Here is a 20,835-nt window from a genome sequence, read left to right on the forward strand (position 1 = left end):
TACATTCTTTTTAAATAACCTCTTTTAGTTGGACTAGACTTGTAATAGCAGATCATTATTTCCTTGTTGGCATTTTTCATATATTTTTTCCGGTTAAGCGACGTTTCTTCCAGTAACTTTGCTGTCTTCAGCCCTGGTTGCTCAACTGAAGATCCTGAGTCCTGTTGCCCACTTGCCACCAGATGTCTAGGGACTCCAGCACCTGGCGCGGTCCTTGTTGACCCGGGCGACGAACGATCCGGTATAGATTTATTAAAGTTACGTCTCACCATATTGTTGATGGGAGAGGCACTCTTTGTCTGGCTCCTCTGGTGAGACCTGTCCAGTATGGTTGGACCTCTGGCATAGCTCTCACCTTCCTCAGAGCACACAAGCCCCACAACCACACGAAGGTAGTGTTATTATTATTGTTATTATTATTAATTAATCAAATTTGTACACTGCCCCAAACTTTCATCTCTGGGCGGTTAACAATAGCATAAAACAGTTAAAATATATACAAAAACTTTAAACAATTTAACAATTTAAAAATCACCTACAAATTAAAACCTTAAAAATTTTAAAGAACAGAAAAAGCTTGGGTGAAGAGATAGGTTTTCAAATGCTTTTTAAAAATTGTCAGATATGGGGAGGATCGTATCTCAGTAGGGAGCTCATTCCAAAGTCTCGGGGCAGTCTCTTGGTTACTACCAAGAAAGCCTGTCCCCGTGTGGCCACCAGCCGAGCTGGCGGCAACTGGAGACGGATCTCTCTGGACGACCATTTTAAAGGGAGGCTTCATAGATGAGTTTGCAGCTGTGGTGATGCTGGGATTGGCCCAATCCTCGTGGTAGACACGTGCATTCAAAAACAGGTTGGTCTCCCTTAGCCTGGTTTTGCATGCGTGTGTGAAAAGCCTCAGATGAAGGTAGTGGACATGAGTAAAAACGGTCAAGATCAAGCTTCATCCAGCTGGATTTTTTTTTATTTGGAGAGCTGCTGAAAGGGGCCACAAACAGTGCATGGCTGTATCTGAGAATGTACATTTTATTATATGCTTGCATGCTCAAGCTGGTACATCACTACACTTTTGCTATGTGTCTGTGTATTTTATTATTATTAATAATTATTTATTTACACAGTCAGACAAGTGTTATTGATTTTGTTTGTTTTATCCAGACATCGAGTCCTTCCCAAGGACCTGGGATGGCTGAATTTTATTATCAATGTTCTTGCTGTTATCATAGATATCGTCACAGAATATAGGCTGTTCCCAGTAAAGCTGCTTTTTGTAACTGGCTGATGGTGATTTCTGTGGCCCCTATGGTGTTGAGGTGCTCTTCAAAGTGTTTTGGAATTGCACCTAGGGCACCAATTACCACTGGGATTATTTTGGTCTTCTTCTGCCACAGCCTTTCAATCTCAATTTGTAGATCTTTGTATTTTGTGTTTGTCTGTTTCTTTTTCTTCTATTCTGCTATCCCCTGGTATTGTTATGTTGATTATTTTGACTTGTTTTTCTTTCTTCTCGACTACAGTTATATCTGGTGTATTGTGTGGCAGATGTTTGTCTATTTGTAGTCGGAAGTCCCATAATATTTTTACATCATCATTTTCTTCAACTTTTTCAATTTTATTATCCCACCAATTTTTGGCTACAGGTAGCTTGTATTTTTTCCAAATGTTCCAGTGTATCATCCCTGCTACCTTATCATGCCTTTGTTTGTAGTCAGTCTGTGTGATCTTTTTACAACAGCTGATTAGGTGGTTGATGATGATGATGAGGATGATTAATTTATTTATTCATTTGATTTCTATGCCGCCCTTCCAAAAGTGGCTCAGGGCGGTTTACATAGAGAAACAAACAAATAAGATGGAACCCTCTCCCCAAAGGGCTCACAATCTAAAAAGAAACATGACAGTCACCAGCAACAGTCACTGGAGGTACTGTGCTGGGGGTGGATAGGACCAGTTACTCTCCCCTTGTTAAATAAAGAGAATCACCACATTAAAAGGTGCCTCTTTGCCAAGTCAGCAGGGGTTGTGAATGAACCAGGGATGGAAGATGCAAATGGGGGTATGCAGCAATGAGAAGTAGTTTCCCATCAATCTAACACTGTGGGAGAAGCTGCCTTTGTACAATGTCAGTGGCAGACATCCAGACGAACAAAGCACCTGTGCTACAGGAGAAGCGCCAGTGCTTCTGAAGAGTTTTTTTAAACTCAGCCCCATCACTCATGTAGTACGAGTGTGTGTGCGCACACGTGCAAATTCCAACACTTCCCCCTCTTTCCTCACACAACATAGGAGGCTTCCTTATGCCGAGTCACACCTTTGGTCCAGCTAACTCAATAATGTCTACATTGATTAGCAGTGGCTTATCCAAGCTTTCAGGCAGGAGTCTTTCCTAGCCCTAGCTGCAGATGCCAAGAATTGAACCTGAGACATTCTGCATGCAAAGCACATGTTCTACCACTGAACATCTCTATTCTCTTTTCAGACTCCCTGTACTGCCCTCAAATTCTAGGTATTGCTCCTGAAGCACCACTTCCTCTCTACATCTCCAGTATACTAGAAAATTCCAATGCTCCATTTCAGTGTTTCTTTATGTCTTACAAAATCACACTTCCCATCCTTTGTGAGCACAGGCCTTCCCTGAAGAACCCGTACATCACCCTTCTGACAAGTGGGCCTTGATGCTGCCTGCATCTATATCTCACTTTGCAACCAACCGATGGGCAAAGCTATTCAACCAATAGAAGTTGAGTAGCAATTACTTGGCAGCCAACTCTCACAAAGTAGCAATGAAATAATAGTTAAGATACTTTAAGACAGACTGCCCTTGGGGAGATGAGAGGAGTACTTGGCTATTCCATAGTTAAGAAATAGGACCAGTCTATACATCACCTTAAACTCATGTCAGGGGGCTTCTGTAGCTTCAGATATTATCGCAGCAATTATAATGTCTGCTGTGGCTCGCCACATGTATCCTCAGGATTGTGTGAAGTCATTCAACATCAGTTACAGATGCTGCTAGGAACATCTGTAACTGACACAGAAGCTCTCAGTGCAAGTAGGAGAATGTTTCCATGCAGCAACAAGTTGTTAAACCAGGAGTAGGCAATCTTGTTTCTCCAGCTGTTGCTGAACTACAACTCCCATCATCCCCAGCCACAATTGACTGGGGATGATGGAACTTGTAATTCAATAACTGCTGGAGAACCAAGGTTGCATACCCCTGTATTATACCCCTATAATACATACCCCTGTATTATCACCGTGAGCAAATATCCTGTTATAGGGATAAGGTAGTGTGTAAACCAGCCCTTACTGGAAAGCATGCTAGGTCTAAAGTTTCAAACTAGTGCCAAAGCCTGAAGGAGGTAAGATAGAAACTTGGCCTACTGTGTGAACCAGCGCTGAGAAAAGGAAAAGGCAACTACAAATTTACAGCCCACTGAAACTGGAAACACACAGGATAAGTTTACGTGATAGAATATTTAGTTGGAATTTGTCATAAAGTTGCTTTGGAAGCTAGCCCTGCCTGAAAAATAGGTTATGTATGTGTGTGTATATATATAAAAAAATACGATTGCTCTTATTACCTCAAGCCATAGGCAGTTATCACTTGAACATAAGAATTCAGCCTTTATCACCGAATAAAAATAGTACAAGGTGGATTATAAGTCTTACTCACATGTTATGTTAACATTTGCAAAAGAAGTGTACAGTTACTATGTACACAGGTACTGTTATTCACGTTCAGTTCAGTTTATTGTGAACTTTGATCAAATACACAATCCAGATTAAATAAAAGAAACCTTGAGGGTTTAATATACACATTTATTATTGTTGTTGTTGTTATCATCTATCTATATAATTCGCTTACAGACAACCGCGTTGAGGACTATGTGCGGAGGCATCCGGAGTTGTGCGGATGCCTGAAGCCATTGCCTTGGGAGGCAGCGGCAGTGAGGGAGGCTGGCAGGACTCGGGGAATGGCAAACTCCAGGAAAATCGAGGAACAGAGACAGAAGAAGAAGGGAGGCTGGTGGGAATCGGCCGGCATATTCAAATTGGCAGACTTGGGGAAACGGAGGAAGAAAGGCAGAAAGGCTGAGGCGGGAAAAAGGAGGAAGAAAGGAGGCAATCAGTGGAGGAGGACAACAGGAAGGGAGCATCTAAGGAGCACCCTCAAGGAGCCGGTAATGAGGACTGAGGGACCGTGAAGTTCGGCTGCTTTGTGAGTGGTGGGAAAGGCGGTGCCTAGCCTTCAAACAGGCCCATTTGCTCTGCATAGTTTCAGCTAACGGGGCAGGTGGCGGGTAAGCAGAAAGCGGGAGAGACACATCAATGAACAAACTGTGGGGAGGAGACAACGAGCAAGAGAGTGGTGGGCGGAGTGGGGGGGATGCCACAGGCTCAGTGCACTACTGCACAGATGCTCTGTGCGGGTTCAGCTATTTATTATTATTTCTTGTTTACACAGTCAGACAGGTCTTATTGACTGGTTTGTTTTATCCAGACATCGAGTCCTTCCCCAGGACCTGGGATGGCTGAATGTTATTATCAATATTGTTGTTATTATTATAGATATCATCACAAAATATAGGCTGTTCCCAGTAAAGTTGCTTTTTGTAATTGGCTGATGGTGATTGCTGTGGCCCCTATGGTGTTGAGGTGCTCTTCAAGGTCTTTTGGAACTGCACTTAGGGCGCCAATTTCCTATCATCCATCTATCTATCTATCTATCTATCTATCTATCTATCTATCTATCTATCTATCTATCTATCTATCTATCTATCATGCTGGGGGTGGATAGGACCAGTTACTCTCCCCCCTGCTAAATAAAGAGAATCACTATGTTAAAAGGTGCCTCTTTACCATGTTAGCAAGGGTATATACATGCATATAAACATATAGAATCTGTTACATAGAAGACAGATTAAAGTATAGGATAGAACAAAATTAAAAAGGAAAGAAAAAACAAGGGATGATTAAAATTGACAGTTTCTGACACACCATGAGTGGATTTTAATTGCTGCTGTACAGAATTTGGCTACTGAGTGAGAGACATAAGTGTGTTTATCAGAAAGAATTAAGTTTATATAAAATTCATCCGAATCGTCAGTGTATCTAAGAATGAGAGGAGCAATGTATTTGGAACACAGCTCACAACAGAAAGAACAATACAGAAGCATGTGGCCAACTGTCTCAGTGTTCCCATCTCCACAAGGGCAGAGTCTCTCCAAATAGGCAATTCTCCTATACCTACCCTCTAGTACTGTAGAGGGCAGTTATTTATGTTATGCTGAACACAGGTACAGCAGCATACATCCTATCTGTACAGAGGCATTTGAAACATCAGGTTCACTTTTAAAATGAATGCAGATATAGTCATTCACACAAAAATCTGTATATGTTTACAGACACCTAAGTGCACATACAGCATAATGTCTGAATAGTAACTGAACTGAAGAGCCAACTACACATTACAAACACATGCAACAGAAACCCTATTCAGACAGTGAGGTCATTCACACAATCAAAAACTGTGTTCTACCCGGGTTTGGGAGCTATGTATGCTCCCAATTTTCAGTTGTGTGGAAGCAAGGTAAGAGGAAAACTTGGGGAGAAGTTATTATGTGGAAGCAAGGTAGGAGAAAAACCTGGGTAGCTTTTCCTCCTACCTTGCTTCCACACAATCACTTCTTGCTTCCACACAACTGAAAATTGGGTGTACACCCAGCTCCTAAACTCAGGTAGAACACAGTTTTTGATTTTGTGAATGACCTCATTAAGTCGTACGGGTGTACAGATGTCTGTACACTTGTACCTGTTTCTGCATTCATTCTAAAAGTGAACCTGAGTGCAGGTGCCTATTTTGCAGGTTGTCCAAACCACAGGGATATATATTCCTGGCAGGGCTTTTGGAGGAAGGCAAAAGAAGAGAAACTTGCTTCCTTCTCCCCTCTGCCCACACTGGGCTGTGGAGTGATGCTTAAAGCCAGCTATTTGCCATCTGCTTTGCGTGAGTGGAGCCCAGCTCCCACACTCATCGTGCTACAGAAGAGGTGGGACAAAGTTTCCAGGATTAATGAACTAGATTAAAAACTGAAGTCAAATTGAAAAAATCCTACCTCTTTAAAACAACCTAGGATTTTAGTATTTAGGGTTTTGCACAAGGTGGGACTTGGCAGAATATGCTTGCTTCAGATATTAGATGGAGAAAAATGAGTGAGATTATTTCTATTTTATGTTCTACAAATCAAGATAAGCATGTTGTGTACCTGGACCCAACTTCTGGGTGAAAGTATCATGTGAAGAAGTGAATAAAATTAGAAGTGAGGAGACGAGCATATCTTGAGCTTTTCCTCATGTTTTCACAAGACTCTAAAAACCACTCTGTCAGATTCTGGTGGACAAGAATATAATTTACATTACTTTTAAGCCTATGGCAACTGCACTTTTTGGGGTCAATTTTTTGCTGTGATGTCACAAGCTAAGTTGGCAGCTGTACTGAACATGGATCAACTTTTCATGGCAGAAGACATTGTAACCCCAGCTTTCTGAGCTGATGAGTTGACATACTAAATGGCTCAGGACATGGTGTGAAGCTTTCACATGACTGCTTCAGCCTCAGGGGTAGGCACAGGCTGGTGTGGGCTCAAGTAGTCAAGTGAATGAGTCCTTAATTAAAGAGAAAACAGCAGTAGTGGAAGATGGTCACAGTATCCATGAATGGGAACAGGACCAGAGCTCACTGAAAGATAAACATCTTCACTCACAGCAATACAATCCTCTTTGCATGGTAATTGGAAACAGATACAGACTAGCATTCCAATATATAGTGAATGAAGTTTGCTTGTTTTGCTGGCAGGTCTTATCACATATAATGGAACTTTGTAAAACATGACAAAATTGACTTCTTCCACCCAGAAGTCATCCCAACAATTTGTGGTAGCAAAAAGGAACAACACTTGGCCATTGTTTATGTTTATCTAAAATTATAGCTGAAATTCTGTGCCACTCCTAGCTGTAAATGGCTCAGTGTAGGAGCAAACATTACTGGTGAAAGGTAAAAGCCACAAATCTACCAATTGCGTCATCCACTCTTGTGGTGATAGGGATGATGCCGGGTTTTGTTGTTGTTGCCACCAGCCCCTGCTTGAACTATTCCTGTCTCTCTCCTTAGAAATTTGGTAACCTGACAGAATAATTTTGACTATCCATAATAACAGTGCTAGTGTCACCAAGGGAGTGGAGGGAAAAGGAACTCACTGTGACCTCCCTGCTCTTCTTGACCATATAAAAAAGATTCTTTATTCACCTTTAGTATCGTCTTCTATATACCACTTTTCAACAAAAAATGCTTTGAGTGGTTTACATAGCAAAAGGAATTTTTAAAAAACCAGCTGATTCCCTGTCCTAAAGAGGTGTACATTCTAAAAAGAACCACAAGGGACACACCAGCATATCCACCAGAGAGATGCTATATTGGATTCAATAACTTTTGGGGTCTGCAGCAATTCTATTATGCCATTTATATAGAGAAATAGATCTACAGCAAATATGCAATTATTTATTTATTTATTATTTTATTCATTACATTTATATACCACCCAAACTTTCATCTCTGGGCAGTTAACATAAAACAATTAACACACATATACAAAATTAAAACAATTCAACAATTTAAAATCAATCACAAAATTAAAACCAACAAATTTTAAAAGGCTGAGAAAGCTTGGTTAAAAAGATGGGTTTTTAGATGTTTTTTAAAAATTGCCAGAGATGGGGAGGATCATATCTCAGTGGGGAGTGCATTCTACAATATCGGGGCAGCAACAGAGAAGGCCCATCTCTGTGTAGCCATCAGACGAGTTGGTGGTAACTGGAGACGGACCTCCTCAGATTACCTCAATGGGTGGTGGAGCTCATAGTGAAGAAGACGCTCTCTTAAATACCCAGGGCCTAAGTCATTTAGGGCTTTATAAGCTATAACTAGCACTTTGTATTTCGTCCTGAAACCTATTGGCAGCCAGTGTAACTCCATCAGCAGAGGAGTTAATAATTACATTTGCCTAATAATTATATATGTAAATAAAGTCATCTCATTTAAAAATAATAATTTATTATCATTACAAATGACTTTGAAGATCTGAAGGCCAGGTTTAACAGTACTTTGGTTGGGTTCACAATCACAAGGATCCTGATTAAAAAGTGAATCAGGATTAATGAGCCCTGTGGAACGGAGTGTGAGAACCCAGAATTTCAGAGCAATCCTGGTGAAACCTCTCCAGTTAACCAGCATTTAATCAGGATAGATAACCACAGCAGTTTAATCAGGATTGCCTGGAAATTCTGGGTTCTGACAATCAGTTTCACAGGGTTTACTAATCCTAATTAGCTCTTTAACCTGAATCCTTATTTCTGTCTCAAAGAAAACATTCCCCAACTTATTATTTTCCATTCCTTATATATTTCCAATTTCTTTATCCCAGCCCTATTTCTGCATGTCTTCACTAGAAAATATCCAAAGCAGTAATTATCACTAGCACATCTACTATAGTACACAACTTTCTTGTAATCTAACATCTCCAACATCTCTCTCTTTCTCTCTCGCTTAGTTCAGACCGTCTTTTAACAAAGGCTCTCGATTCCATCTTCATGATTACATTCAGCAGCAGTGGTAGGCTGCAGCACCATTGAAGGATTCTCCCCAGACAAATCCTCCTTTGTGTAACGACTGGGCAGGCCCCATTAAATGAAAGGACCTTTAAAAAGAGCAGCCAGGGACACTTCATCAGCCTGCTGCCATGTTCTTGTAATCCCTCAGCATAATTCACAGGGACAAGACAGCACTGAGATAGCCTGCAAAGGAACCATTGTCCTTGACAAAAGCATGCTGATCCACAACCTGCTCAAACAGAGCTGGAAGAAAGATCCTCTAAAGTTGGGGCTCTAGTGATTATATCCCACCCCCACTACAGGCCAATCGACAAGTCAGTTAAGTTGCAGTATTAAGATGTACACTGATCTAGGATCAATGACTTCAGTGGAACTGAACGGGCTTAAACCAACCAACTTAACTGCTATGGACTGGACAGGATGTAATAAAGCAGGGCTGGCTAAGTCACAAAGAGTCCTCATTCTTCCTCCTCTTTTTTGCAGTACCTTTCTGTCAGAAGAGTAGCAGGCTAATAATGGAACAGAGAGTTAACCAAACTGTTCAAATGGCAATTTTTCAAACAGTACATGTCCTAAATTTTCAAACAGAGGATTGCTGATTTCTGCTATGACACTTCCCTTCAAGAGTAACAGAAGGAGGGATCGCTCAAAGATACGTTAATTAATAGGTGTTCTAAAAACTCACAAATTACAAGGTTCAGCAGTATTTAGGATCTCTTGTTCTCACATCTTCTAAAACAATTTTCTCTCTCTGCATGTTGGCTGAATGAGCTTGAACTAGAACGGCAATTGAATTTTATGGGAGTGCACTGCATGACAAGAGTTCTTTGGCCTTGTCATGTTGTTTCACTTCACATCTTTGCACTGAGACTTGTGACGTACCATTGCATGCTGGTAACTGGTATAATTTTCCATGCATGGATAGCTATGTGGTCAAGCCGGATGCTGGACAGAACATGAATTTCAGACCTGTGCTATATTTAAGAGCAACAGTGCTTGAAATTGTATCTGAGAGAAAGGCACATGTGAAGTTCAAAGGAATGCAACCTATTCAAAATAAAATGTATCCTACAAAATACTGCAGACATACTGCAAATTATTTTGTAATTATTCAACATACAGTAATATGCAATAAGGGTGGCATTTTAGCCATATAATACTCAGCCATTCTGGCAAATACAAATAAATGTTTGGGGTGAAAACATGTTTACTAGTTAAACAAAGCTAAAATGTTCATGAGGTAAAGGTCAGAGAATATTTCATTCCCTACTGAGCAAATGGTCAGGAAGCACATTTGTCTCCATTTCCTGTCAAAACAGGAAGAGTGCAACTTCTTCCTCTACACAATGACTTTAGTTTTGCTTCCCACCTTCAACCCTTATTCCCTCAGGGCCTTCCAAACGAATCCTTAGAAGACAGAAATGATCATTTCTTTTGCCTGCGGCTGCTCTAGTTTTTGACAATTCACTGACATGGCCTGCTTCTTGCTTAGTCTGCTTGTTTATATTGAACATTAAAAGGCATGTGATCTAAATAATGCTAGTTCATTCTAAATTATGCTTCAACATCGTTAAGCAGTATAAACATCCTTGGCCTCAAACCCAAGAGCCCTGAAATTCAGTTTAGCATCTGCCTTCAAAGACTGCATTCAGCACAAAGAACTATGCTATGAAGGACACTTTGAGTTAGAGTCAGATGAGCACAAATAGAGACAATCATATTGAGATTCCAGACAATAAAATATAAGCATATATATTCTAGAAGCCATACATAGCTTCTGTTGTAAGCACAATTACCTGTAATCTCAATTGAAATAAACTTAGAATTTTCCCAAATGTGTACACACACTTAAGCCCGAGGAACAAATATTGGAGCCCCTACTCTGAACTAGCCACCTAATGGCACAGCGGGGAAATGCTTAGCTAACAAGCAGAAGGGTGCCAGTTCGAATCCCCACTGGTACCATATTGGACAGCAGAGATATAGGAAGATGCTGAAAGGCATCATCTCATACTTCGTGGGAGGAGGAAATGGTAAACCCCTCCTGTATTCTACCAAAAGCAAACCACAGGAGTCAAAATCAAGTTGATGGCATACTTTACTTTTACTCTGAAGAAAGAACAGGATCTGTACTTAAAAGGCATACACTCCATGGAGAGTAATCAGGAAGAAAAAGAGAGAGTTCTCACGAGCAGCCTAGCCCAGGCTAGGGCAGCACAGCCTGGGCTAGGCTGCTCATGTGCAGTACCAGGATCAAGCCCAATCCCAGCACTGGACATCCATCTAACCCGACTTTTAACCCTGGCATTTAGATGAGGTTAAGCAAGCCTGTGGTTCGCTTAACCTTGGCAGGTGATTGTCTGGGCAATCATCGCAAGGGCAAAAGGCTTCCCTCCAGCCCGCCCACCCTCCCTCCCAGTCAAGGTTGTGCAAAATACCTCAATGAGGAGTACGCAGCTCAGAGAGCAGCAGTACTCAAATAAGAGGAAAATAGACTTACATGTATCAATGATCCTATTTTGAGATATAGATTCTATTTTTAAGACTCACAGCATGAGCTGCATAAATAGATCCTAGTTTTGAGAGATTTGTTTCTTAAGCCCTTATTTGAGATAGGAAATGACTGTCAAATTTCTCAAGTCTACAATTAAAACAACAACTACTGAGGAACATATTTGCCACAGAATGAAGAAAAATGAGTGATTAAAAAAATTCCAAGTTTACGAAATATTCTGCTAAATGAATAAGACTCCTGTGGTGCTTGAAAGGCTAACAAATTTATTAGAACATTAGCTTTCGTAGGAACGAGCCTACATCACTTAATGCATGATGTAGACAGTAAAGATGACAGATACCTAGATACATGGGTCCAATGTGGTTTTGCAAGGTGATTTTTTTTTTTAAAGAAAACAAACTGAAAGCAGAGACGCCATATACAAATCAACCCATCTAAGTAAATGAGATTCAATCTCAAGGGATCAACAAATGGATAAAGATGGATCCAAGCGTACCTGACTCTTGGAGGTCTGCTCTTCATTGGAATGGCACACCAAACATGATACTTTTTTATTTGTAGTGACTTAAAAGATCTAGTTCATGCCGGAAGAAATTATATCAAATCTATGAACTCCTGTTCTGCATCCTTAATCTGCCACAATTTTTTGCTTGCATATAGGGATCTTGAGGCCAGAAATGGAATGTCAAAGGATAACTGAATGTTTACCTATTGATTTCTCTGTTCCGCCATTTGTAATGCCTAGCAGGTATCTATTCATTCTCTCACACAAACTGTCCTAGTCATCCTACTTAAGGTATAGAAGAGCACTGACAGCCGATAATGGCATACGGTACATCACACACTGGGAGATATGCAGGTGTATGATCTAGGACTAATCCCCAATTTAAAAACAAACCAACATGTGCAACATAAAGCTAGGCATGTATAAAGGTAAAGTATGCCGACAAGTCTATTTCAACTCCTGGTGCCCACAGAGCCCTGTGGTTTTCTTTGGTAGAATACAGGAGGGGTTTACCATTGCCTCCTCCCACACAGTATGAGCTGATGCCTTCCAGCATCTTCCTATATTGCTGCTGCCCTATATAGTACTAGCAGGGATTTGAACCGGCAACCTTCTGCTTGTTAGTCAAGCATTTTCCCCGCTACGCCACTTAAGCATGTATACTTAGAAGAAAATCCCAATGAGTTCAATAGAACTTACTCCTCCCTAATAAGTATGTTTAGGATTGAAGCTCTAGATGCAATAATGGTATGACTTTTAATCAGTTAACTAGTTGATCAAATCTGCACACAGGTTCATGTGAAAAAACAACCATAAAATGGTTCCCTTTCATTGTTATGCCTGCACGTGTCGTATCAGGCCCCATCTTAGAAGAGACATGCTTTTTGTGTGTGGGAGAAAAGAGGAAATGTCCTTCTAAGGTGGCAGCTGCCACCCACAGGTTTTCTAAATTCTCGCATTAAAAATAACAGAAATTTTAAAAAGAATTTGCCTCCTGACTACAGGGGTAACCTTTCCGTCAATGACAAAATTCCGAGTAACCAACTAAATGCTGCAGCCCATATGGACCTTCCATTGTGTTCATGGTATTATTCAGTCCTATAATAATTGTCTCTGCACAGAAATGGGGACCAAGCAGGCACCAGAATGTGTTGCAGGGCTTTGTTTCTGGGTCAGTGACAATTTTGGAGGTCTTGTGTTGTTGATCAGTGGTTGCTTCAAGTAGCGGGGCTACAGTGGAATTGTTGGAATTAAAGCTGTTAACAAACTCTTCCTCATTTATTCAGCAACAGACCAGTAGGCTACTCTTCTAGCATTTATTTACTTAAAAAAATTATCTGTGTAGTAACTAACTAGATTTGCTTCAATAATATTTTGATTGAGGTCTATGTGATATATTTTATTGAATTTCTTGTATATAGAACAAAATAATATTTTAATGTTGCTATTTCAAACCAGTTTAAGCAAGTTGCTGGGTGCCAGCCAGAGCTTTCACACTCCTGTGTTTGACTAGATTAAGGCAGCAATATAGCAAAATGCATAGTTGATCTCTCTATCGTGAAAGAACAAAACGTATGCTCATTCTACTGGCCATAAGGCAAGCTGGTAAGGAAAGAACAATCTCTTTCTGCAGAATGTAAAGTGAATTATCAAATACAAAAGAAGACTCCTAAATCTTTATTTATTTAAATTTTTATTTAGGATATTATGGATGAATTTGACTTCATCACATGCATGAACCCAACCCTGGGTCTGCCAAGGTAACAAGTATATGATGGGAGCAGCATTTCCTTGAAGAATCATTAAGTAAGAGAGTTATTTAACCCACTAAGTCTCATGAATTCTCACCTGTCTTTCCCCTGGGCCATTCTCCCCCAAAGAGTTCAGAGCCTGACTTGGAGGAAAAACTGTGCTAGGGAAGAGAGCATTTGCAGAGGAAAACTGAAGGCAGGAAGAAGGGCTAAGGATGCCCCTTCTCCCCTACAAGGATTCCCCTAGCCGAGCATTAGTGTTACGAAAGAAGCACAGAACTGGGAATTCTGTATTTCCCACATAACATCTAATTCTTGCCTTTGCACTTCTGGCTCCTTATCCAGGATTTCTCCCCCCACCCCAAACCACAAGAAGTTTAGAACTATAGCAAGTTTTCTGTTATCAAGACAAACTGTTTTGTTCAAAAACAAGAGTCTGTGCTGTCATTGCAGAATCCGGTTAGCTTCACAAATTCAAAACTGCTGTAAACTCTCAAAACTGTGTGAGATTATTTTTAGCATTATTTAAAATCTTTCAAGAGTTTCAGAAAGAGCATGATTTTAGGGTTCTTGAAATATTTCTGAGGACTTGAGAATCTCAGCTTCTATTTAAAAACTAGTCAAACAATTCTAACAATCTTAAGTAGTAGCGAGAAAAGACTGAAATTATAACAGTAGTGTGACCTTGAAAGCTAGAGAAATTTATCATCATATATTAATTTTGTGATTTTAAGCCAGATGAATAAATTGTAAGTGAAACAGTTTCTATAGTGAAAGAAACACTTGTGAAAGAGTAAAACATGAGGTTGTATCCTAGCAATCCTCCTCACTACAGCAGCCCCCTGAAAAGCCCCTCCTAAGGGCTGGGGGACCATCAATCATTGGGCTGGATGGGATACAAGGAGTAATGGGGAAGGAGAGAATTCTTCCAAACCAGGCACAGGCACCTTCTGGTCCTAAGGATGCAGTCATTTCTCCCTTGTACATTTCTTGATTCTTATAGCTTTATTTTTTCCAACGTTCTTGCTCTGTCTAGAAAGTGAAACTAGAAATATGCATGGATCATGTTTCGTAGCACAATTTGAAACACATTCCTAGCACCTTAAAAATGGAGGAGAGCATGTGCATACCTGCTCCTCTGCTGCTCACTACTACTTCCTGAATCAGCAGTGCTCCTCCTAGGTATATGCACACGCCAGCAGTGTTCTGCCCCAGCTTACCTTGCACGATGCTGACATGCACATGGCCTCTGTGCATGCATCAGGCAATGGCAGCTTGGGGAGAGCACTGCTGGTGCATGCAGATAGCACTGCCAATTCAAGAAGTGGCGGAGGAACAGGTATGCACCTGCTCTCCTCCATTTTAAAGGTGCTGGGAATGTGTTTCGAATCACACTATGAAATGCAATTCATGCACATCGCTAAGTGAAACCCTTTCCTTATGGAGCCTAACAAGTGAGATTCAGTTACCTCACAAATTTTAATCATTACAGGTTTATAATACAGACCCTAAAACTAACATCTAAAACAAAAGTCTATTTTTACAAATTGGTGGTTTACTGAGACCTTAATAAGTTCTTCCACTTTTGCATATAGAAGCAATGGTACTATTCAACAAACAAGATGCCAGAAGGAGCATCATGTAACAAGACATGAACATTTCCATGTTTATAAAATAGTTATTATTGCTTAGAAATCTTACATTTCACAACGTGAAAATTCTGTGCAAATCTAGTGGCACTTTAGAGAAACCACAGTACAGCAAGAAAGTATAAAGAAAAATTAAATGCTGGGGGGGAAGAGATTTCTTTTGCAATATATAGCACAATTCAACCAAAGTTAAGTTTCAGTCCCACTGATTTCAATAGGAGTGATGTGTTTATTGACTGTTTTATTACATGCATATCTTCTCCTCCATCCAAGGAAATCAGAGTGGCTTACATTATTCTTCTGCCCTTTTCTGTTTCCATAACAAGCCTGTGAAGTGGATTAGGTTGAGAGAGTGTGACTGGTCCAAGGTCACCCAGTAAGCTTCAAGCACTGAAGTGTGCATAACTTTGGCTGGATCATGTCCATGGACTTTCATATTCTGGTAAAGAACAGGCTCTGAATTCTTAATGAAGCAAAATTTGAATAAAATAACTGAAAAACCAATTTCCCCATTTTTAATGTAATCAGGCTTTCCTGCAAATTCTTAAGCATCTCTGCATTTTTTCTAATTATTAAAGGTGTCAGACTGACAGTACTGAGGGCAGGAGTTCTCAGAACAGAAACGGAATGTTTGTTAAATTATAGCATGTTTTAAATCAATAGAAATATTAACTCTCTTCTCCAATAAAATGTTAGGCATATTTTGAAACAAATTGGTAACATACTAGTGGCAAAAAATTCCAATCTCCACAGATTCAATACTGCTAACTATTCATATGTAAGTTAAATCCAAGCTATACACAATTAAAACTAATACGGTGGTTTGATACTGAAAGAATTATTGCTTTTTGGCTTGGCCCAGAGCAATAAGTAGCCAAGAGGGAACACTCAGAATGCATCTATCATAACTGTTTGCTTTGCTTGAAACTTGATTTTCTGCCATACAGAGGCCAATGGATGCTTGCACTGCAGTGTTTTCATCTTTCACACAAGACTCATTTGAATTGGGTTGCCTGATCTAGCAAAGAGGATCCATGCACAGAAACAGCTTTCCACACACAGATGTTCTTGTTGGATTGGGATTGTCCGGCAATGCAGTAGCATAACACATGCAAAGATCTGCCCCCAAAAGTTGTCAGGATACAGCAACAGGGGCTGCACATGTGGTTTTCAGTGCTTTATTGAGAGCTGGACAACATGCCCATCATTATGTGCATATCATCACCAGCACTGTAGAGAGCAAATGGGGATATATCTTCCAGACATATCCCCAGTTTTGCTATGAAGATATGAATGTGCATCTCCATATGCATCTCTGTCTGGAAAATAATACATGTAGTAGTTATCTATCTGCTGCTTGTAATGAGCAATGTTGCCTGCACCTTTCTCTAGATCATGCCCTTTAAAACTTAAAGGGAAAACATGAAACGTGCATGGCAGACCTGCCCTGTTCATGAAAATGAGTAAAACATGCAAAAGTTGAATAAACATCTTCATGACCCATCACACAATATTGGGCACATTTTGATATTGTAAAAAATAAAGATAGCACAGACCAAGAAGCGATATCTTGAATACAGTTAGTTATATCCAGACTAACGAAGCATAGATGCTACAGGAGAAGCACCAGTGTATCGCCAGTACTGCTGAAGAGTTCCAAACTAACACTGCACCAGTGCTTGGGGAGCATTTCTAAAACATCACCATCTCCAGGAAGCACTCTGTGCTGCCCAAAAATATGTCCCTGAGGGCTACAATCCCATCAGGGACATATTTTTGGTAGTATAGAGCAACTTCCAGGAGAAGCAGAGGTTGCTGAAATCCCACACCCCTCCACTGCATGAGCAGTGGAACCGAGTTAGTTTCACTCTTCAGAAGCACTGGTGCTACAAGAAAAGCACCAGTGCTTCATTAGTCTGGACATCAGCCAATGTTAGTTATTTGGTTTATGTCCATATTTGCACTTTTTAGGTGTCTGTACATATTTGGTTTATATTAAGCCAAATAGGCTGTTCTCACCAGCAGTCTGGACTAGGCTGCTCTTGTGGAGCGCTGGGATCTATGTGGATCCCGGTTCTCCTGCCCAGCCAAACCTTACTTTTAAGTCCAGCTCTTAGGCGAGGCTAAGGGAGTGAGGACTCCCGTAACCTGGCTGCTGGCATTGTGCATCTCCTTGGGCTATATATATTATTGCAGCTGGCAATGGCTACAGTCTGTGTTGTGTTTGTTTCAGAATTGAAGTTAGTTAAATTAATAATATGGAGCCTGTCCTAAAAAAAATGTTTCAAGTGTGAACTGCAGGATCATTGGGACAATCCCTAAAGTTATAAGATGCTAAACAGTGACAGGAATCAATCAGGTGTGAAGTCCTGCAAAACCATTTCATGTAGGCATAGCTACATGTCTACCATTAACAAGCACATAAATATATCTAGCTTTCCTCAGCAGATATATCTTATATTACACCAATCCTACAGAATAACATATTAAAATACTTATAAATCATATAAACATACATGCCAGACATTTTGAAGTTTCCCAAAAAGCAGTTCATGAATATTAGTCCACACATTAAATAGTTGATATAGATGTAACAGCCTGGATCTGATTCATGCCACATCACTCTTAAATACAAAGATAATTTATGTTTTGTAGCTTACCTGCCTATTACGTTCATCCATAATCCTCGTGATCTGAATCTTTTTTCTCCCCATAGTCCCCGTTTTTCTTTTCTCTTTCGTTCCTACACGTATGTATTTTCTTCTTCTCTTTCCTTCCTCTTTCCTGTTTCCTCAAACCAAGATTCCTTCTTCAGCACTTACACGATTCAATTCACAGACCCCTGCATCCGTTCCTGCTAAGTATTCAAAAGAAATTAAGTTAGGAGTTATGCAGAAAAAAAGCTTAATAGAATGATGCTACTCATGATAATATACCAATTGGTCTAAGTGTAATTTAGTATGTGCAGAACCTAAACTGTGTGCGTGCGTATTTTTTGAAGCAATGGCACTCCAATCTTAATTCAGAAATAAGATGTGTTCATTTCAATGGGTAATGTACATCTATATACGAAACTTACTCAGGATTACTAACTGTTGAAAGTATCTTATAAAATATCACTAAAACAACTAAAGTGCATATTCTCGTACTTGCTATAGACTCAAGTTTCTCTATTCTGTAATACTTTCATGGAAAATATGAAAAATTACCAAAATCAGGGAGTTAATGAACCTTTCCATACCTGTGCAAGCTAAGTAATCAAGCTAATTCACTTTTGAAGGAAAACAGAAGAGGTGATAATGTTTCTTATTATGCAAATAGGCTAGACCATTATTAAAGTACTATTTGATATATGAGAAATGTCAGGTGAAATATAAATCCTTTAATCTTATATTCATTTTTTCTTTTTGGGAAAGTACAACTAGTACAGTTAAAATAATTCAAGAGAAAATATGCCTAATTCCATTATATTTCAAAGTTTGTTCTATAGTTAAATATATTTTTATATATTCCATCTATAACAAAAAAATACATAGGAATGGTTGTTAATAAACTCCATGCATCAGTCTACACATTGCATTGCAAAAAACCTAATCACATCATAAAAGCACATAATTGCAAAAGAAAACTCATAAACACATGACAATGTGTTTCTAATATTCTTCCACAAAAACACCTTAACCCAGAGGATTGATTCTAAACTGATGCAAATCATTATATAAATGACAAATCAAGGTTAAAATATCTTCAAAAGTTGAAAAATGAAAGCTACATGACGGCTACATATAAAAGGATAAAGGCAAGCATCTTCCCATACAACTTTGTTAATCTGTTTTGCAAGAAGAATATCAATAGGATAGAAAGGAATTTTAAACACACATAGGAAAATCAGACTCTTTCAAAAATTACCTTTATATTTATTGATACCTCATTGATGTCAAACCATTTTATTATTATTAAATTTAATTCTTAATTCAAGATAATACTCAACTTTTATAATGCAACCTGAGCCTTTCTTGTTTATTTTAGGCTGCAGTCAACCTGATAAATTCTCCCTAAAGTTATGTAACACTAAACTGACATCCTGGCCAGGAAACCCATTACTTGGACCTAATACAATGCTATTTGAACAGAAAAGCTGATCCTCACTCAGATTCTCAGTGCCCTCTTCATTTTCTTTGGGGCATTTTATTTTACAGGTATTCTGTGTTTTGGGATCTTTAGAAAAGTTAAGTGGCATATTATTACTCTCTCTCTTTTGCAGCACTGAATTCCACATTTTATACGCTTTAACGTTATAAACGTTAACAACGTCCCACATTTTAACATTAGCAGTTATTTTGTACCATGAAGTTTTTATACATCGAGGGTTGGCTTTATTTCTTTATACTATAAGGCAAACAGATCAATTTGTGACACTTTCAATATAAGCTCACATCATTTTGATGCGTTTCTACAACTTTACCCATTTAAAATAGTTCATTGACTTTTATGCCATTTTAGTTGATACAAACTCATCTGATTGCATTACTCTTAGAAAACAAGTGCAACCATTAAATTAAAACAAACAATTTAAAATGTATATCTCATACACAAAATGTGGGCATGCTACATTATCTGATATTCCCTAGGGACAAAGAGAACATGTCCATTTTGCAAATGTTTTTCAACTTCTTTTAACAGGACTGTAGTCTCGGGAGCACACACACACACCCCAAACAGCAAGGCTTACCTCTGATATAAAAAGCCAGGTAATTCCCATGTACGTGCAGGACTCAAAGGAGTCTAACAGGCTTTCTCCACAACAGTAAGCCAATAGACTAATCCACAGCAAATGCATATGGAACAATTTCCCTTCCTTTCATTCACGTGGAGCCAGAGGCACTATCGGCTTACAGCCCTACGCCTGCCTAAGCTCTTATTCTCTCGGGGGTGGAAGGTCAGAGTGGACAGATTAGAGAAGTGGTGACAGGGTTAGCCAGGATGAGAACTGCTTTACAGATCAAGATACTGAAGCTGAATGAGAAGAGGGGAAGGAAAAAGAAGTCACTGAATGCTGACACTCTTGTCTGTTAGGATGAGCATGCAGAGCCCCTGGTGAAGTAACAGCATGGTGAGTCCCTCCCACACAGCTATCAGTTCCACATTTCATACTGAGCTTTCAGAAAAGAAAAAAAGATTATAAACAGCCCAGTGTCAGGAACGCTAAGTATTCAGCAGCTACATAAAATATTCTTAAAATAGTCCCACAACCGCTTCTTGGATGCAGCAGACATAAATCTAGGGTACACTGGGAGAACGCCACATTTTCACCACTGCAACATAAGAGCTGAATTTGAACCTTTGTTCTCCATTTGCAGCAATAATCTGTTGAAAAGTGGAGAGTGGCAGAAGCCTGCATGATTTAGAAAGGAAGTATTAATCCCAATTATTATGTTCTTGTTTCTTATATATAGGAAAGTTCAGGAACAAGAAACAGTGTGTCAACTGTTTTCATCCATACACACAAATGCATGCGTACACACACACGGAACAGAAATACTCCAGTCCTACCAGCTATGAAAGAAACAGGTTGGTGGTGGTGTAGTTAAAAATAGCTTTATAGGATTTTCCTCTCTTTTTTCTCTCAACTGAATGACAAATCCCTATTATTGTGTTTTTTCATGACTATTCTCTTGCGTTATTTTACTAATACCAGAAAAAGTACATATACATACCTTTGTACAACTATTTATGTATATAAAC

General features: G+C 39.5%; 1 protein-coding gene and 1 long non-coding RNA gene across 26 annotated transcripts in view; both read right to left on the reverse strand.

Moving 5' to 3' along the window:
• The window catches only part of MEF2C (myocyte enhancer factor 2C), a 256,797-nt gene that overhangs the window by 135,683 nt on the left and 100,279 nt on the right, over nt 1-20,835 (reverse strand). For 18 of the 25 annotated variants that reach the window (XM_053293566.1, XM_053293571.1, XM_053293568.1 and 15 more), the window contains one exon: nt 17,751-17,947. In XM_053293566.1, coding sequence (XP_053149541.1) covers nt 17,751-17,804 — 54 coding nt within the window. In that variant the 5' untranslated portion in view covers nt 17,805-17,947. Of the gene's footprint in view, nt 1-17,750; nt 17,948-19,822; nt 20,087-20,835 lie in introns of those variants that run through there. The other 7 variants (XM_053293555.1, XM_053293554.1, XM_053293565.1 and 4 more) reach the window with 3 other exon arrangements.
• On the reverse strand, nt 3,802-6,348 carry LOC128344089 (uncharacterized). Its single transcript, XR_008315667.1, has 2 exons — nt 6,270-6,348; nt 3,802-4,095 (listed from the first exon to the last, which is right to left on the reverse strand). It is a non-coding gene; the product is annotated as an uncharacterized LOC128344089 (long non-coding RNA).

The sequence above is a fragment of the Hemicordylus capensis genome, chromosome 2 (assembly GCF_027244095.1).
Source record: "Hemicordylus capensis ecotype Gifberg chromosome 2, rHemCap1.1.pri, whole genome shotgun sequence".
Taxonomy (NCBI): Eukaryota; Metazoa; Chordata; class Lepidosauria; order Squamata; family Cordylidae; genus Hemicordylus; species Hemicordylus capensis.